At 45.6% G+C, this 20449-nt stretch overlaps 1 protein-coding gene across 1 annotated transcript in view; it reads left to right on the top strand.

Moving 5' to 3' along the window:
* Window positions 1–20449, top strand: part of LOC139228641 (dedicator of cytokinesis protein 7-like) — a 265121-nt gene that overhangs the window by 234087 nt on the left and 10585 nt on the right. Inside the window, exons 37-43 of the mRNA XM_070859854.1 lie at window positions 3132–3232; window positions 4634–4826; window positions 6070–6213; window positions 7951–8082; window positions 9042–9176; window positions 10446–10535; window positions 12643–12879. Of these exons, the coding sequence (XP_070715955.1) occupies window positions 3132–3232; window positions 4634–4826; window positions 6070–6213; window positions 7951–8082; window positions 9042–9176; window positions 10446–10535; window positions 12643–12879 (1032 nt within the window). The remainder of the gene's footprint in view (window positions 1–3131; window positions 3233–4633; window positions 4827–6069; window positions 6214–7950; window positions 8083–9041; window positions 9177–10445; window positions 10536–12642; window positions 12880–20449) is intronic.

Genomic DNA, 20449 nt, shown 5'->3' with positions numbered 1-20449 from the left:
ATCCTGAGGAAGTAAAAGGCATTAGATAAATACAAGTTCTTTCTTTAAAATCAATGGTTGACATGGCAACAATAGAACGGTGGTAAATATTTCAATGGTGATTCATTTGGGATATTTTGCAATGCTAAATGTGCTGTATCAGGGTAAGTGCTTGTTATAAAGGTGATGGCTCATCTAATGTTGGTGCATGTTTAGGTGCCATGGTGTGCCATGTATTGGTCAGTACTTTACAATCTTCCGCCACCTCCGGGCCAGGTCCAAGACCACCCCAACCTCTGTCGCCGAGCTACAGTACGCAGACAACGCCTGCGTCTGCACACATTCAGAGGCTGAATTCCGGGACATAGTCGACGTATTTACTGAGGCTTACGAAAGCATGGGCCTTACGCTAAACATCCGTAAGACAAAGGTCCTCCACCAACCTGTCCTCGCCGCACAGCACTGCCCCCCAGTCATCAAGATCCACTGCGCGGCCCTGGACAACGTGGACCATTTCCCATACCTCAGGAGCCTTTTATCAACAAAAGCAGACATTGATGAGAAGATTCAACACCTTCGGCTGCCTGAGGAAAAGAGTGTTCAAAGATCAGGCCCTTAAATCTACCACCAAGCTCATGGTCTACAGGGCTGTAGTAATACCTGCCCTCCTGTATGGCTCAGAGACATGGACCATGTACAGTAGACACCTCAAGTCGCTGGAGAAATACCACCAATGATGCCTCTGCAAGATCCTACAAATCCCCTGAGAGGACAGACGCACCAACATCAGTGTCCTCGTCCAGGCCAACATCCCCAGCATCGAGGCACTGACCACACTTGCTCAGCTCCGCTGGGCAGGCCACATTGTCCGCTTGCCAGTTACGAGACTCCCAAAGCACGCGCTCTACTTGGAACTCCTTCATGGCAAATGAGCCAAAGGTGGACAGAGGAAACGTTACAAGGACACCCTCAAAGCTTCCTGATGAAGAGCAACATCCCCACAGACACCTGGGAGTCGCAGGCCAAAGACCGCCCTAAGTGGAGGAAGTGCATCCGGGAGGGCGCTGAGCACCTCGAGTCTCATCGTGAGAGCATGCAGAAATCAAGCGCAGGCAGCGGAAAGAACGTGCGGCAAACTGTCCCACCCTCCCTTACCCTCAACGGCTGTCTGTCCCGCCTGTGGCAGGGACCGCGGCTCTCGTATTGGTCTGTTCAGTCACCTAAGGACTCATTCTAAGAGTGGAAGCAAGTCTTCCTCGATTCTGAGGGACTGCCTAAGAAGAAGACTTTACAATTGACGAAGACTTTACAATTGACACAGCCTCAGGCCTGTAGCCTAAGCTCATGGTAGGGTTGCACACTCGTATTGGACGTTTCATCATATGACCTCTCACCTCCAACTGCCCCGCCCAATCAAACAGCCATTTTCCCCATTTCCAATATTTGTATAACTAATAATGAAAGTGTTTTCAAAAACACACAATTTTCTTTAATTTTTCTCCCTGGTTGCTTGTAGCAGTGCCCAGGAGACTAATCTTTAATCCCTCGCTCACGAGTGACATGATCACATTTTACTTGGCCTGCCCGCAGTGTGTGGCCTCTGCTGTTTGACTCTCCCTGTAGGTTTCAGTGTGTAGTTCTGAGAGATCAGGAGGAAGAGTTATAGACAGTTCAATGATCTTATCTCATTTGCACAACCAAATATACAGAAGGGTAAACATCCCATGTCTCCCCCCCCTCCCTTATTTATCCTAGAATTCTGTCTGTATTGCAACCTGATAATATTCAGTGCCCGATTCCCTATCAATTTGAGGGGCCGTGTTTCAGCATCTTATTTCCAGTGGTTAGAAGCTTAGATCAAAGTTAAATGGACAAATTTTATTTTGCACAAATTAAACCGGTGAAGAGCTCAAAGAGGCACTGTTTGCGTCACTGGGGCTGCAGAAAGACTGGGACAATATCCTGTAGAACAATCTCAGGAAATGTGTGTGAATCTGTTCCAACAATCCTGTTGTGTACCGTATGCCTGTGTTTGAGGCTGTAATGGGGTGTCAGTCAGGCAGCAACTCTTTTGAGGAGTACAAATAAACATTAGATCGAGTGCCCCCCGATCTGGGGGACACTCCAGACACTTATAACTGCCCTATTTTTTTCTCATTTTTTTTGTGGGTTTTTTTGTGTTTTTTTTTCCTTTTGTGATTTTTTTTGGGGGGCATTAAAATCATATAATTTGCAAATGCCCCCTATAAAAGGGGAGGGGAAATCCTTGAGTTGCTGCTGTAAGAACTGCTTGCAACCAGAGTCATCAGAGGATTATTTCATCCTCAAGTAGAAATTGACAAATGTGATGGCTGGGAATCGAACCCAGATCAAATGCTTACCACTGCAGCACCATCACACAACTTCAGTCAGGCAGCATCTGGCAGAGGGTTGGGAGCAGCTGTTCACTATTCTAAAGGTGTCGGCTGTCGGTCATTACTAGCACTCTCGCCTCTGAGTCAGAAGGTCTTGTCTCTGGAGCAGTGCTTGAAACCTTCAGCTCAGAAGCTAGGCTGACATTGCAGTGCAGTACTGACGGGACGGGACGTTAAACTAATGTCTACCCTGTCTGGTGGATGTAAAAGATCATAATGGTACCATTTGAACAAGAGCAGGGGAGTTCTCCTGGTGTCTGGCCAACATCACTAAAAAACAGGTTATCTGGTCATTTATTTCATTACTGTTTGTGGGAGTTTGCTGTGCACAAATTGGCAGCCAAGGTTCCCTACATTAGAATAGTGACTACACTTCAAAAACACTTATACAAAAGCAAAATACTGAGGATTCTGGAATCTGAAATAAAAACAGAAAATGCTGGAAATCTCAGCGGGTCAGGCAGCATCTGTGGAGAGAAACAGAGTTAACGTTTCAGGTCTGTGACCCTTTGTCAGAACTGGAAAAGTTTGAGATGTAACAGATTCTTGAGGAAATGCAGGGGCAGGGAAAGGGGGAGGGGAGGAAAGAACAAAAGAGAAGGTCTGTGATAGGGTGGAAGGCAGGAGAGATTTAAGAGACAAAAGAGATGATGAGCAAAAATGAGATGGTCTTTGGACTGATTGTTAACTCGGTAACCAAGTCAGGTAACCAATATTTAACTAGTTCTCATCTTTCAGGTGGAAGAGCTTTTACAGAATCTGGATGCAGTATCGTGTGACACGGTGAAGCTGCAGGAGTTCTCGAAGGATGGGGACATGCAAATTGACCTGATGTATAGGTAATTCCCCCCAAGGACGTCAAACTGCCCCGCCACTATATATGGAGGGGGGTGGAGGTGACCTGATGAACAGACACATTCTCTCCATTAGTAAATGTTGTAATTCATATCTTAAAGGCCTAACAGTTAAGTACTGTTGAGTGAAGAGTCCATGTAATCTGAAACATCCATTTAACCTGGACCCTGTAATGCCTCACTGGGGCTGTGACAGGGTCAAAGTTCAGCAGCTTTTGTTTGGGTAGTTTAGGCTGTCTGGGCCCTTGAGGTGTGAGGTGCGGATCTGTGAATCAGCTGGTGGTTGAGCCGGCAGCACCCGGCACACACTGAGCTCTCCCATCTCAGCCGTGCCGCTGTGTGGACAGAGTGAGTCAGTGGCAAAAGCTGCCAGGGACTGAGTGAGCCGTGTGCTTCCCTGTGGCAATGGCAGATTGAGGGAGAAGGTTACCAGCCCATCCATCAGATTGAGGGAGAAGGTTACTAGCCCATCCATCAGATTGAGGGAGAAGGTTACTAGCCCATCCATCAGATTGAGGGAGAAGGTTACTAGCCCATCCATCAGATTGAGGGAGAAGGTTACTAGCCCATCCATCAGATTGAGGGAGAAGGTTACTAGCCCATCCATCAGATTGAGGGAGAAGGTTACTAGCCCATCCATCAGATTGAGGGAGAAGGTTACCAGCCCATCCATCAATCAGCACAGGAACATTTCAAAGGGAAGATAACAGGCAACGTCGGTACGTGGATTGTATCATGCTGGAGGTTCTATAAAATACGGGTATTGGTCGCATCATTGTCACATCTGGTAACCAGCAACATCTGGAAATCTCCGCACCGCGTCAGTCATGTCCCAGACATATCCTGATCCCGAGATTCTGACTTATTTTTCGATATGGACAGCACTGTGTTAATTGCTGTTGATAGGAAGTTGCAGCTCAGATGGAGCGGTGCAAGGAATGATGCTTTGACCGATTACCTGTTCTGTCCTATTCAAGTCCTGGCCACATAGCGAACCTTTTGGAATCAGCCAGATGGACCACAATAGTCTTTTCTGGCCCTGTACGTTCCTTTGTTCTGTCTAACATGATGGATGATTCCAGTTGGTTCCAGGTTCACAGCAACAACAAGAAAAACCACAGGCAACTTGTCACCTTTCAGAGAATCAAGAAACTGTTCAACTGAAACTCCTTTTGACATTTATTGTGTAGGACACATTTCATGCGTAATTTCATCCGATTAACAAGACTGGACAATGTTTATAAATGAGCGATATCCACAGAGACTTTGACCAAACCCCCTGATAGTATGAATGGGTCAGTGACATTGTAAACAGGGAGCAGGTCACGGCTTTGTTCGGATGGCACTGTTATTTGTCTGCAGTAAGTGCTTTGTGCTTTCCCCTAGAATTGCGAAGGGTTTGCAGAATTACGTGGACCTTCGCCTGATGTGGCTGCGGAACATCGCGATGAAGCACATCGAGAGTGAGCGGTTTGCCGAGGCGGCGCACTGCTTGGTGCACAGCGCCGCCCTGGTGGCGGAATACTTGAACCGCGTCGAAGGATCCATTCATCTGCCCATGGGCAGCGTGAGTTTCCAGGTCAGTTTCTGGCATCGTGTGACAACAACAGCAACTTGCATTTATATAGCGCCTTTAACATAGTAAAACGTCCCAAGGCGCTTCACAGGAGCGTGGTCAGACAAAATTTGACACTGAGCTACATAAAGAAATATTATTAGGACAGGTGACCAAAAGCTTGGTCAAAGAGGTAGGTTTTAAGGAGCATCTTAAAGGAAGAGAGAGAGAGATGGAGAGGTGGGGAGGTTTCGGGAGGGAATTCCAAAAGTTTAGAGACAGCCGGGAATGTCACCAACCGGGCCTCAATAGTTTGGCACCCCATATGGTCATCCCTTTAAGGTTCACACTCTTAGCCTTGCCATGGACGAGGTGAGGAGTATCTGGCTATGTTGCCTGCCACACACCGCTGGTGTCTGTAGATCTGGAACCAGGCTCAGTTGGTGAGCTCATTTCACACAGTCCAATCTGCTGTCACATTTTACTTTCATTAGGGCCCCTCGGAAAGGGCTTAACTCCTCCCTCAAGTTAGGACTCAATGAATAAGAGATAAATGGTGGAGAGGCTGCAGCCATTCCTGTCCCGACTTCCTATTATAAAGAAGTGAGCTTCCCATCACTGAGATTTGTCAGAAGCACTGTACCTTTTAGTAACCTGACTGGATATTCTGGGTTTGACAGGTGCTGCCTTTGATTTGGCCAACTATACCGTGGTTTGCCTGACTCTTCCTGGGTTCAGCCAGTGACGCCCCAGTTTAATTGGCCCTTTCCTACTTCACTTGTCCTCGTCTTCATCCTATGAGCACTTCGATTTGATTAACTTTTTATTAATATGGAATTTTTAAAAATAATTTGTGAATGTTTTTAGCTATTTGTGAATTTTGAAAAAAAATTGTAAATGTATTAATTTTGAAAATTAATTTGTGAATTTATTATATTAAGATGTTGAGAACAGAAACTTCTCCAGTGCCAAAAGACTGGTTGCTTGTTGGACCCTAATTGGCAGTTGGCAATCAATTGTCCCTGATTGGCAGCTGGCTATTGATGGTCTCTGATTGGCAGCTGGCTATCGATGGTCTCTGATTGGCCATTGGCTATCGATGATCTTTGATTGGCAGCTGGCTATCGATGGTCTCTGATTGGCAGCTGGCTGTCGGTGGTATCTGATTAGCTGTTGGCTATTGGTGGTCCCTGATTGGCTGTTGGCTATTGCTGTTCCCTGATTGGCTGCTCGCTATTGATAGCCCCTGATCTTCTTCCTTCATCAGAAAATTTCAAGCAATGTCTTGGAGGAATCCTTGGTGTTTGACGAGGTCTTTTCCATGGAGAGGGAGGGCATTTGCGCAGGATACCTCTTCAGTGAAGAGGGTCTCCTGGAGTTACTGGACGATGCGGCCGAGCTCTTCAACAAAGTATGTGTTCAGCCTTTGTTAAACTATGTGACAATGGGGCTGAGGCGGGGATCTGGCTAGATCAGATTCAAGGTTAGGTTTGTGATTTTCTGTTCCCACGCGGAGCCTTATTTGAGACGTAAGCATAAGGATAGAGAATCCAGCTTGGAGGTCAGCTCACCTGGTTGACAGCGCTCCCGATTTTCCTGATATTTTTTGCCGGGATTCTCACCTTGCAAAATTTGTTCTTGAATCTCCACCTTATGTTTATGTTCCCGATGGAGTAAGAACAGGAAAATTGGGTCCGGGCAGATAGCTCCAATAGTTTGGCCAGGAAGGGCACGATGAACCCAATGTATGACATTTCTAAGATTTGGAGGGTAGCTGGTCTCTGATAACCAGAGGCAGTAGCGCACCATTTGCGAGAGCAGCAGTATCAGCTTCTCCAATGGAACTGATTTCTGAATCCAGGATTTATCTCATGAGCATGAAATCATGATCAGTGAATGTAACAATAGAGGCTGGATCAATCCCATCACCGGAATCGGGTCTGAGAGGCTCCCTCCTATCACTTCAGGACCCAGTGGGGGTGAAATTGACATGGAGAAGAAACACAAAACAAGCAGTATCCCATCACGCTCTGTCTGATATTCATTTCCATTGACTTCAATATCACTGGATATTAGTCGTGTCATTGAACGGGCGGCAAAAGCGATTCCAGCGTTTATCGTCCTGCCCATGTCCAATTTCATCCCCAATTTCACTCTGCATGTAACCTGTACCATGCCTGACATGGGAATGCTTATTGGGGCAGTGTAAAGAGAGATGAGAGGTAGGTTTTAAGGAGCATCTTAAAGCAGGAAAGAGAGGCGGAGAGGTTTAGGGAGGGAATTCCAGAGCTGAGGGCCTTGGCAGCTGAAGGCACAGACACCAATGGTGGAGCGATTAAAATCGGGGATGTTCTAGAGGCCAGAATTGTCAGATGTTTCGGAGCATTGTCGGGCTGGAGGAGATTACAAAGATAAGAAGGGGCGAGGTGATGGAGGGATTTTAAAATCGAGACATTGCTTAATCGGGAGCCAGTATAGGTCAGTGAGCACAGGGGTGATGAGTGAACAGAACTTGATGTGAATTCGGACACAGGCAGCAGCGTTTTGGAATATATCAAGTTTATGGAGGGTAGAATGTGGGAGGCCAGTCAGGGGTGCGGCTCATTGTATGAAGGGCTATTTATTCCATATCTGTACACATTTATATCATGGCATACCTGACCTGCGATGGTGTCACCAGAAATGTTCCATTTTTCACATTGTGAGCTGTGAAACGTTAGATTCACAATGCTCTGATCATGAACTATGGTGCATTATACAGGTTTAACCTCCCTTATCCGGAACCACCCCTCGTCTGGAACCATTCCCGGCCACTGGGTGGCGCATGCGTAGAACTCCGACATGAACAAATTGAAGTCCTTCCTCACTGCCGACTCCCGCAATCGCTGGCCTGACCCTGTGATCCACTGCCCCCCCTCTCCGCCACCCCCCCCCCCCCCATGTTCTCTCTGCCGTACTCCCAGCCCCAAGCCAGCCAGCCCCGATATCTCCTTGCTTAGTACTTGTGACCACCTCTCGTCTAGAAAAATCCCTTATCCAGAACAGGCCAGGTTCCGAGGGTTCCGGATAATGGAGGTACAACCTGTACTCATATTTTCAATGTGCAGTGTCTATAAAAAAAACTTTCACTTGCTTTTTTTTATTAAAGGCAGAATTTTATGAAGTGGTTTATGAAATTTACAAGGTCATAATTCCCATTGCTGAATTTCATCGGAATATTAAGAAACTGTCCGTTATTCATGGAAACCTGAAGGAAACGTTTGATCTGATCCTGAGTAAGGTAAAGGCTTGTCTTGGGCCAGTGAGCGAGTAACACCGTGTTCAAAGTGAGAGGTCAGGAATATGCTGGGTGACCAGAGACACTGGTGTTATTGTCGTCTGTTAGTCATGCAGCTCGCGAGGCAAGCAGATCTTTCCCTCCCACTGACTCTGATTGATTGGGTGCTCGCTGACCATTTTGATTGACCGCTCTTCTATGCAGTCTTTGGTGAATAGGTTCTGTGATTTGGAAAAATCAGCGAGCTACTTGGTTGGTGTGAGGTGAGGTCCCGTGTAACAAGCGCGGCCAATCAGCAGTGCTTAACATTGAATGAGTTAGCTGCTCTGGACAGGTCACTACACTTGGTCTTGGTGGCTCCGAGGTGGGAAGGGGAAGATCAGCCAAGCTTCCTTCTTCCGATCACAATTCAGGGAACTGCGCATGCTTGTATATCGGGTGAGGACAGGATTGTACTCGGCTGTGATGCCTCCTGTGGTTGATTGCCCTGTCAATATTCACTCGGGCATGAAGAATGTTTCTTGGCAGAGGTACTGGAAGATGGTCATTCTTGATTAGCAGATTTGTCATTGTAGGCCATACACGAGCATCATGAGACAAGTGGTTAAAGGAACCCTAGTACAGGACTGCTTCCACTGTTCTTTATACAGGAGCATTGAGCTGTGTGAGGGAACAGAACCGAGCAGCCAATGAGTGGCTCTGCTCTCTCCCCCAATGAGGGGATGGAGGGGATAGCTGGGCAGGTGGGGAGAGTGATGCTGGACAGCGATCAGAGTGGAGCCAGATGTTGGTAGCACTCTCTGCTGATGTAATTGCTGTGTCAGCTGTATTAAACTCTCCGTACTGAGTCTTGTGGCGGGCAGACCCCTCAATAAACAGTTAATGATGCAACTGCCGTTTGCAACGACAAATTCCAGCATTTCTGTGAAAATTTCCCCTCTCTTTTTAATAATTTTTTTCAGGACAATAAAAGAATGTTTGGAACATTTTTCCGTGTCGGGTTCTATGGGACGCAGTTCGGCGAGCTGGATGAGCAGGAATATGTGTACAAGGAGCCAGGGATCACTAAACTGGTGGAAATCTCCTCCAGGTTAGAGGTAATGAATGTTTCAGGCAGAGAACATAATGTGGTATCTTAACAGCGTGATAAAAAGCCCACGGGAAGTGGGGAGCATAACCGAGCTGACCATAGGTATTCCCGCTCTCTGGATTCACACAGTAACCGCACCGAACCACTGTCTCTCCATACAGGGACTCTTTGTAATTTTTCAATAATACAAACTTCTAGCTCTTGGCTGGGCTCAGCGTGTAAATCCCCTCCCCAGTGTGGTACTGAGTCACACAGCTCAGGGATCCATTGCGTGTCCACGCTGAGTTAATGGAGTTCAGCCAGGGCAGGCTGTAGGGATGCTATAATTGGAGTGGACGCCCCTGGGACAGGGAAATCACCAGAGTTCCTGCTCCTGATCGCTGGCCCTGTGGCCCCTGCTGGACATCAGGGGAGGACATTATCAAGCTTGGCTGTGATGCCTCCATAGTCGAATATCCTGCCGATAATGACCATTTAATCTCAAGCCATTAATTGGATGAAATCCAGCACCCCTGGAACCGCTTTCCCAGCATGATTTAGCAGCTTCAGGAGAGATGGGGAGAAAACACGAGGGAGGAGAGCAGGGCACAGCTGAGGTGCTGAATCCAAAGCACATCTGTGATTGGCCAAGGAGGTACCAAGGAGCAGTGGGGTGACAGGACGCTTTCGACTGAGTGCTGGTGGGAGCACAGCCACGTATAGTCTGCCTTAACTGTCCCTTGACTTAACGTGGCTGAATAAACATCAACACTGTACAGTTACACAGTGAACAGCCATGTGGGATAAACAGGGACTCGGTACAGTGACATGGAGAGGAACCTTTACCCTGCTGAATATGGAGGTAATATTATGGTGAGAGAGTTATTAATAAACGAGGACTACATTCACTGCAGCAGAGATGGTTAAGGAGAGGTCTAACAGGAGTTCAAAATTATGTCAGGGTGTGAGAGGGTATATAGTAAAATATTATTTCCATGGGTCAGTGATGAGGTGACAAGGGGGCATTAACTCAGGTTTAGTACTCGAAGCATAAAGAGTTCTTAGAATATGGAATACAATACTAATCATGGCCAATAAAGCTAAATCACTCATTGCCTTTAAGAGGGACGTGGTTAAACGGTTGAAGAGAAAGATTATTAAAGGATATGGGAAAAGACCAAGGATATGCGATTACAGTAACTAACTCTAAAACGATGTTAGCACCCAACACGGTTTTGATGGGCTGAATGGCCTTCTTTACTGCTAAAATTTCAATGAATGTGTTTGTTTGTTGTAGGAATTTTACAAAAAGAGGTTTGGAAAAGATCAAGTGGAGGTTATCAAAGATTCGTTACCTGTTAAGAAGGGAAGCCTGGATTCCAGCAAGGTGCGTTGGCAGCTGTCACTGGTGTCAGCAAATTCAAACGTTAATGAGACCAAGAAAATAAAAAGAACCAAGGAAATGGAGCCAGTGTGGGACATGGTCTGTGTATAGGCAGAACAGGGGCACTGCGGCAGTGTGGGACATGGTCTGTGCACAGGGGCACTCACAACTCATGAACTTCGGGAAATTTTCTCCTTTTGAAGAGTGCTTCTACCTCCTCAATGGGTGTTGATTCTGGTACATCTCGTAGAATTACAATGCAGCGGTTTTGATTTGGCCTTACTTTTTCTCCCTTCTCATCCACATGGACCAAAGGCAATGACCTTTGAATCAGAGACCGATGCACAACAGGCTTACAGATATCTTCAAGAAGAAGTAAAAACCTTCCAGGCAAAGCCTATAAAGGCAAGGATAAAAGCAAAGCCAATGGCTATCAATACTTTTCTACCAAAGAATGGTTACAGACTTCTTGATATGAACCTATACACTCAACAGAGGTACACATCATTTTATGTGCCTCCGATATACAGCTCCGAACAGCAGTTCCCACTTTATAGCCTTCTTACTCCTCAGTCTTGGTCAACAACCCACAGCTACCTGGATCCTACATTGTCTGAGTGGCCCCCGGCCTGCGAGTACTATCGGAGCAGGCCGGGGAGTGGAAAGAGCAGCGTGGCAGTGTACCACTCCAGGGAGCAGCATGTGCTGGAGCAGGAGAGCAACGGCAGTGAAGAGGGACATCAAGGTCCAGGTCGCTGATTGTTTCGTGGGCAGGTACAGCAGGAGCGGCGAGGTCGGGGCGAAGGAGCAGCGAGAGATTGTAGAGGGATGTGATCGGAGCCCAGGAGAGGCGTGAGTTCGGGGCCCAGAAGAGGCGAAGGCCCAGGGGCAGCACGGGTCAGCCCACACTGCGATATGTGTGCGCACTAGGTCCATGCAGCAGAGCTGATCTCCAGTCGTCTTGGTTAACCCTTGCTACTGGACCAAGACCTAGCTCTGGTGTGCAACGGTCACCACACATTAAAAAAAAAAATCCAAGCACAGGCATCTTCCACCCTTCAAGATTTAGTTCGGACCTGGAATTTTAGGGTCCATCATTGAAACACCTGTGAACTTTTTGACGTGGAAGCAAGTCATCCTCGACTCGAGGGACTGCCTATGATGATGACGGGCACTGCGGCAGTGTGGGGGATGGTCTGTGTACAGATAGAGCAGAGGCATTAGGAGATGTGGAGTTCATAGAACATAAGAATTAGGAGCAGGAATAGGCCATTCGGCTCCTTGACTGACCTTTGACCTCAACTCCACTTTCCCACCTTATCCCCATATCCCTTGATTCCTCTAGAGTCCAAGTTGTCTCCAAGGGTATTCTCTAGAGTGAGAGGTGATCTCATTGAAACATATAAGATTCTTACAGGGCTTGACCGGGTAGATGCAGGGAGGATGTTTCCTCTGGCTGGGAAATCCAGAACCAGGGGTCACAGTCTTAGAGTAAGGGGTCAGCCATTTAGGACTGAGATGAGGAGAAACTTCTTCAGAGAGTGGTGAATGCTTGGAATTCTCTATCCCAGAGGGCTGTGAAGGCTCAGTCTTTGAGTATATTCAAGACAGAGATCAATAGATTTTTGGATAATAAGGGAATCCAGGGATATGAGGATAGTGTACAAAGTGGAGTTGAGTAGAGGATCAGAAATTATCTTATTAATGGCGGAGCAGGCTCGAGGTGCCAAATGGCCTACTCCTGCTCCTGTTTCTTACGTTCTTATTACGATGTTGTGAGGTGTGGTTGTACAGATCCAGCGAGAGCCTCGAGCAGGGGAAATGTTTAAGCTCCGTGCTCTGGCTCGACTAGTTATGGCAATAAGGAGCTGAGCCACACAGATCAGGAATATCCTGGGTTCACCCATTCTTGGTCTGTGCTGATTTCAGCCAGGGTGGCAATGGGGTGGGGGTGGGGGTGGGGCACAATTGGCCTCAGTGCCATTGGGGTAGAAAGGGTTAAAATCAGCCAGGGTTACTGCTGCTGATCCCATGACTCGGAGGAAAGTGCTGGATAACGTGAGTTCCACGAGGAAATGATTAAACGAATGAAACACTGTTTCCTTTGCAGGCCTACCTACAGATAACTTACGTTGAGCCTTACTTTGAAGACTACGAGCTAAAGAACCGAGTGGGCAACTACGAGAGGAATTCTAACTTGCGGCGGTTCATCTACAGCACGCCATTCACACTGAACGGCCGGGCGCACGGGGAGCTCAGCCAGCAGTATAAACGTAAAACCATCCTCACCACCTTGCACGCTTTCCCTTACGTGAAGACCAGGATCAGTATCATAGAGAAGCAGGAGGTGAGGTGATGCCGTCTCGGGCTTCCCACACGCAAGGGTCAGCTTGGCTCAGTTGTTAACGCTCTCTGTACCCGAGTCAGAAAGGATGTGAGTTGCAGCCCTACTCGTGGGAGCATAGGAACAGGAGGAGGCCATTCTGCCCCTCGAGCCTGTTCCAGCACTCAGTCAGATCAATGCTTGATCTATCTGCACCTCGACTTCATTCACCCACCGTTGCTCCACATCACCCGATACCCTTACCGAGCAAAACCCATTGATCTCAGACTTGAAAGTTACAATTGACCCAACAACCACAGATTTTTGGGGGGAGAGAGTTCCAGATTTCTACTACGCTTTGTGTGAAGAAGTGCTTCCCGATTTCACTCCTGAATTTCTTGGCTCTAACTTTAAGACCTTGCCGCCTTGTTCTGGACTCCCCCACCAGAGGAAATAGTTTCTCTGTATCCACCCTATCAAATACTTATATCATTTGAAACCCCTCAATCTTCTACACTCCAGGGAATACAAGCCAAGTTTATACAACCGGAACCTCATAATTTAACCCTTTAAGCCCCAGTCTCATTCTGGTGAATCTGTGTTATACTTCCCCCTCCCCCCCCCCCGCCTCCTTCCCAGGGCCAATATATCCTTTCTGAGCTGGAGTGCCCAAGTTGCGGTCCCCAGACTGAATGTAGTACTCCAGATGGGGACAGACCATGGCTCTGTACAACTGATGCATCACTTGCTGCCCTTTGTATTCCAGTCCCCTTGAGATAAAGGCCAGCATTCCATTGACCATTTTGATTGCATTTTGTGCGTGTGCACTAGCTTTTTGTGATTTTACAGGAACATTTAAATCTCTTTGCTCCTCCACAGTTCCTAGATTCTCACCATTTAGAAAATACTCTGATTTGTCTTTATTGGATCTAAAGTGGATGACCTCAAACTTCCCCACATAGAACTCCATTTGCCACAGTTCTGCCCACTCATTTAATCTGTCTGTGTCTCTTTGTAACTTCCTGCTCCCATCTGCACTACTTGTTGTACCTCCAAACTTCATGTCATCTGCAAACCAAGAGCTATGACTCTTTCTTCATCCAAGTCATTGATAAGTACGATGAAAAACTGAGAGCCCACTGCAGATCCCTGGGGAACATACTTGTCACTCCCACCAATCAGAGTATGTACCCTCTATCCCTACTTCCTGTCTCCTACCTCTCAACCTATTTCCAACCACTCTAATACTTGAGCTTATAATGAGGCTGACATTCCTTGCAGTTGTGAGAGAGTGCTGCACTGTCACAAATACCATATTTTGGATGCGACATTAAAGATCTATCTGCTCTGGTGGTCCAAGTGGACATTAAAGATTTCATGGCACTGTTGGAAGAGAGTTGGCTCCTGGCCGACATTCCTCTCTCAGCCAAGCCCGCCAAATCCCATTGCTATTTGTGGGATTTTACTGTGCACATATTGATGTGTTTGCTACATAGCCACAGTCACTACACTTCAGTCTAATTAACTGTACATGAAGCAATTCCAGACTTGTAAATGTGACACTGAGCAATGTAAATGCAAGTATAATTTATTTAAATGCTGTTCAGGGGCCATGTGTGTTTGGCGTCAGAAGAAAAATTAAAAATGATGCTTTTAAAGAAAGGATTCTCTGTGTTGCTGTAAAATACCACATGTAGATTGTGAGCTGGCAATCTCATCGGGTTAAACTGCGGACTAGATCACGGGGCAGTAACCGAGCAAAATATCCAGGGTGGGTGTAAGGCAAGTGGTTCAGTAGTTAACTATGGAAGTGAAACAGAAAGCAAATATTAAGTATTAAGGCATTTGAAATCAGAAAGAAAATATATTGAGCCAAAAATTGTGGTTGGAGGCTTCCCATGGGTGGATGCCTCCGACCGAAATTTTGTTAACGAAAATACCTGGTGGTCCCAGAGGAACGTAGACCTGTGCTCCAAGGCCTAGCTGTGCAGTCCAGCGTAGGGGCCCAAGTATTCCAGGAGCGTATGTACAGCCTGGGCCGGATTAACCAATGAAAATGGCGTATCCCCATTCACAGTAACAATGAGTTCCATTTGTATGGAGATTACCATTTCTGTGAATGGGGATACCCCTAAAAACACACACACATTTGAAATAAATAAGAAAAACACTTCACATATTTAAAATTAATTGAAATTGAATTTAATTAAATGATTTAGACAAAAAAAATGTTTTTGAAATGTTTTAATAGGGGTAACATTAAATTTACCTTAATGGACAGGGTTTTAATATAAAAAATTATTGCTGACATTTTATTTTTCTATCTTTTAAAACTCTTACGCTAGTAAAAACAGGCCTTATGCTTTTACCAGGCGTAAGAGTTTGAAGGACATTAGCTGGGCAGGAGCTGGGTAAATAGCCAAAATCTCCGCCTGCGAAGGCCCTTCTCCCGGTGATGCGTTGGAACTGTCAAAAGAAATGCTGACAGTTTGCAAATATTGGATTTCAATGCATGCGCATTGTGCGCGGAGAACTGGCACTTGCTGGGTCTCTGGGTGCATGTGCACATCGTACGCGCCCGTAGAGACCGCGATTTTTGACCCATTGTGCGTCTATGTGTGTGTGTATTTGTATGATTGTGTGTTTGTAACGCAGTGTGTTTATGTTTATATGGGTGTGTGTATTTATTTAAATGTAGTAAAATGTCCCTTCACAAGAGCGTAGTCAGACAAAAACACTGAGCCAAAGAAGGAGACATTAGGACAGGTGAAAGAGATAGGTTTTAAAAAGCTTCTTAAAGCAAGAGAGAGAGAGGTGATTCAAACAGAAATATTAAAAGTTCAGGGTAAAAATACACTACAGCTGCTCAGAATACTTTCATCCAGTGACTCTGCCAGTGCTGGATAAACCTTCCTTCACACCTGGACTACCACACTTGCTGTCTTAGTTGTATGTCACTGAGTCGCGTGGATCCCATATAAACAACCACAAAGAAACATCACATTCATGGAGTGCTCCTCAGAACATAAAACTTTCAATCATTGGAAAACTATTGAACCATAGACCTTTACAGCAGAGAGGGAAACTATTCAGCCCAGTGTGCCTGTGGTGGCTCTTCAATCCCAAACCAGTAGCGCATCGAAGGTGCAAATGCATGTGTCGACTGGCCTTCCTTCTCCAGAACCTTCAAGGACAGAGGTATGTCCAATAGGGATAATGAAAAGAAAGACGTGCATTTATATAGCGCCTTTCATGACCACCGGACGTCTCAAAGTGCTTTACAGCCAATGTTTCATCCGAAAGACAGCACCTCCGACAGTGTGACACTCCCTCAGTACTGCACTGGAGTGGGACTTGAACCCACAACCTTCTGACTCAGAGGCTCAAAATTGGTGTTAATGTGGCGGAAACAGAGTTAAAATCAAAGTGGTTCGAGGAACAAGCAGCTGCACTGAAAGGAGTGTCCCCACCACCTCCTGCCCCATTAACACCAACGAACAGCCCGCTACCAATATCAGAGGGGCCTTTCACTGGAGGGCTGAAGCATCTGCCTGTTACAGGCGGTAGGTCCCTTTTAATATGCAAATCAGGATCCTATGCCCTACATAGGGATCAGATTGCCATTTTAGGATAGAACTGGTCAGAACGTGCACTAAGTAGTCTCCAACCAGCTTCAATAGCGATAGAGCCCAAGTGGCCCTGGAAAGGTAAGTTCATTATTAGAATGAGCAGGCGTGGGGGGAGGGGAGAGGCAGGAGAAGGGGGAGGTGGTGGGGGCATTCCTTTCAGTGCAGCTGCCTGTTCCTCGAACCACTTTGATTGTATAATCCGGTCCCAACATTACACAGTTAAAGACATACTGAACCGCTCCTCAGGCCAGCTGCAGCACTTTGAGACTCAGCTAGAGGCACTTTTCACATAATCCAGTTGGTGATGTCTATTGCCTTGAGTGACACAGCCATTCTGGCAAACCAGGCAATTAAAGCAAACATGTTGCTCCATGTTAGGGGAGAATTATTATCACTAAAAGGGATTCATATACCCCAAAGTGAGCCACCAGGGGGAAAGTTGAGTAGTACCAAGTTTAATTCTATTTTATAAGACACAAAGGTGGTGGGGGGAATATTGAATATGCTTCCGCCTGATTTTGGGCAAAAAAAATTACCATTGGGCTGACAAATGTCAGGTTGCGAGCCCCCTTGATCGTGTGGCAGCTGCCAAACAGGAAGCTGGTTACTTCTAGATGTCCAGGGCACCTGCCTGAAATAGGTGATAGACCCCAATTTCCACATGCAAGACGTCTAATGCCAGTTGTAGGACCCTGATGCAAAATTAATTATTCAATGGGCGGAGCTTGCGTGTGCAGGTTGTTCTGGGTCTACAGCAGCCTAACCAACAGGCCCCAAAAAGGTAAGAAATCTTTTTTTATAGTTTCACTTCTGTGGCAGCCAGCCCATGATCGGCGCCCCCCCGATCCGCTCCCACCTTGTTTGGTACCCAACCTCCCCTCGCTGGCCTGCTGGTTGTTGGAGCTGGCCAAAATTCCTCAGGCCCTGACCGGCGAGCATCATTGCGACACCCGATTTGGTGTCCACAGCTCCCTGGTTTAACTAAATGTGGCCCGATGCCGAATTTGGCACAAACCTCCCGCTGTCATCCTCCGGAAAGTGTCAAGCTTTTGGCGCCGTAAAACCAGTGCAAGTCAAACTTCTCCTGGCTTCTTCTGTACTATGTTCAGCAAGAGTTGCATTTACATAGCGCCTTTCACGACCTCAGAACATCGCAATGCGCTTCCCAGCCAATGAAGTGCTTTTAAAGTGTAGTCACTGTTGTAATGTAGGAAACGCAGCAGCCTATTTGTGCTCCCTGGTTGGTGGGAAGTCCCCGGTAGGTGCAGGTGAATCATCGCTGGCAACTACACGATGTATGGAGTGAACTGGAGAGGGTGCGTCTCACTAAAATATAAAACCTCAACGATAAAGGTGAGGAGTGAACCGTTATGTTTTCAGTACGACATCACAAACACACAAGCTGTAAGATGGCTGATAACTTCAGGAAGCCAGTCACGTGATTTGTTCCCTCTTTATTGTTGTAAACAGCAATGGTTGCAATGCCACAGTAGTCCACTGGGTGGAGCTATATATATATTACACTTCTCCCTCCTTAATGAAGAAGTAATTATAACAAACAATCATCATACATAACTTGCATGTGATATGGACTTATTTTGCCATATTTACAAATCAAGCTTAACCACTTGTTTTCTGTTTCGAAGAGGTTACCTTCACTCTTGAACAGAACCTTCCAAACATAATGTCAAACTTAGACTTATTTGAGACTGATCCTGAGGAAAGTTTTCCTCCAAGGGATGCCCTTGATTTACATTTGAATTCTCTCTAACTCCAGACTGTTTGTCTGCCTGACACGGACTCAGACTTAAATTATGACTTTCACTTGCTCTGGTTTCCAGTACATTTGATGTAGGATACGCTACTGGTACTTTATTTGTATCAAAACTATCTGATGAGTCAGAAATAATCGAATCATTCCAACCTTCAATTTCTTCCACGTCTGTAGGTAAAACATGATCAATGTGAACAAACCTAACCTGTCCATGATCAAACATCTTGAGCAAATATGTGCGAGGACCACATATCTTCACCACTCTTCCTGGTAACCACTTTAACCATTTATGGTGATGGTTCTTCATTCTTGCCTTCTGATTTAATTTCACACTTCTCTCTTTTACTCTACCTCTATCATGATTCTCTTTCTGTCTTAATTGTTTTTCTTCTACGGACTGTGCCAAGTTTGGTTTTAACAATGAGAATCTGATTCGTGGCTCTTGTTGGAGAAACAATTCTGCTGGTGTTTTACCAGTAGTTATGAGGAGTATTACGATACGTAATTAGAAAATTAGAAAATTTTTGGTCCAATGACAACTGTCGTTTCTTTGGATTTGGATCCAACATCTGTTTGATGAGGGCACATTTTACAATTTGTACAGTGTGCTCTGCTGCACCATTTGAAGCAGGGTGGTACAGTGGAACCTTGGTATGTTTCACACCATTTTTGCTCATGAACTGTGCAAATTCTTCTGAACAAAATTGTGTCCATTATCAGAAACAATTTATTCTGGGAGACCAAATGAAGAAAATAATCTTTGCAAAATGTCTAATGTTTTACTTGTTCTTATTTTCTGCATTGGAAACATCTCGACCCACTTCAAATGGCTATCAATCACAATGAACAATTATTGTCCTTCTAGCTCAGCAAAACTGATATGTAACCTTTGTCACACCATGGGATACCATTTCCATGGCTGTAATGGTATTGATGGTGGTTTCTTGATTACCGATTGATATGTCGTACACTGACTGACGATGTACTCTATATCTTTATCGAGACCTGGCCACCATAAGTAACTGTGTGCAAAACTCTTGGTCAAGCACATTTCTAGATGCTAGTCATGAAGATCTCCAAATAATTTGGACCTGAATTTATGTGGTAGATCCACACTTGCACCCCACATGATACAATCTTTATCGACTGATAATTCATTTCTATGAATGAAGAATGGATGTGTATCTTTGTCTGTTATCTGGATTGGCCAGACATTTGCAATGTTATCATACACCTTTGACATAACTGGGTCACGTTTAGTTGCTCTGCTAATTTATTCAGCTGTGACTGGCAGTTCATCAATATAAGAAAAATAGAACACTTCTTCCCTATCGGGTGTAACTTGTGATGGGGAAGGCAATCTAGATATAGCATCAGCATTACTGTGATCAGCTGATCGTTTGTAGTCAATATGCTGATGAAATCAAAGCCCATCTCTGAATTCGGGCTACAACTAATGTTGGAACTGGGGACTTTGGATGGAGGATTGCTCTCTGGGACTTATGGTCCGTAACGATGGTAAACTTACGACTATAGAAGTATTGTGGAACTTCTTGACCCCAAAAATTAATGCCAACGCTTCTCTTTCGATTTGCACATAATTGCACTCGCTGTTACTGAGAGTGCATGAAACAAAAGTAATTGGTCTCTCCTCCCCACTAAATAGTACATGAGAGATCACTGCTCCAACTCCATACAAAGAAGTGTCCTGAGATACGTCATAGTGAACTAACATGGTGCTCTCTACCAATTGGCTTTTACACTCCTTGAATGCTGTGTTGCATTCTTCTGACCACTTCCAATGTATCTGTTTTTTCAATAGTTCATTCAGTAGATATAGTACTGTAGCCAAATTTGGTGGGAACTTTCCATAATAGTTCAAAAGACCCAAAAATGATCGAAATTCAGTGACATTCTTGGGAGTGGATGCATTTTTGATTGCATCCAGCTTTCCCTTGGTTGGATGTAAACCATCTTTGTCTACTCTGTACCCTAAGTACTCCTCTGAGGTTTGAAATAACTCACACTTGTGAGCATTCACTTGTACTCTGTGCTTCTCTAGCCGTTTGAGTACTTCATTCAATATGTTGTTATGAATTTGCCTGTTTGGTGCTGAAATTAGTATGTCATCTAAATAACATATTATCCCTTCAATACCTTGCAAAATCTGATTCCTGCTCCTTGGAATATG

Source organism: Pristiophorus japonicus, chromosome 18 (assembly GCF_044704955.1).
Source record: "Pristiophorus japonicus isolate sPriJap1 chromosome 18, sPriJap1.hap1, whole genome shotgun sequence".
NCBI classification, from domain to species: Eukaryota; Metazoa; Chordata; class Chondrichthyes; family Pristiophoridae; genus Pristiophorus; species Pristiophorus japonicus.
Note: the sequence above shows the minus strand (reverse complement) of the source record. Positions and strands in the feature narration are given on the sequence as shown.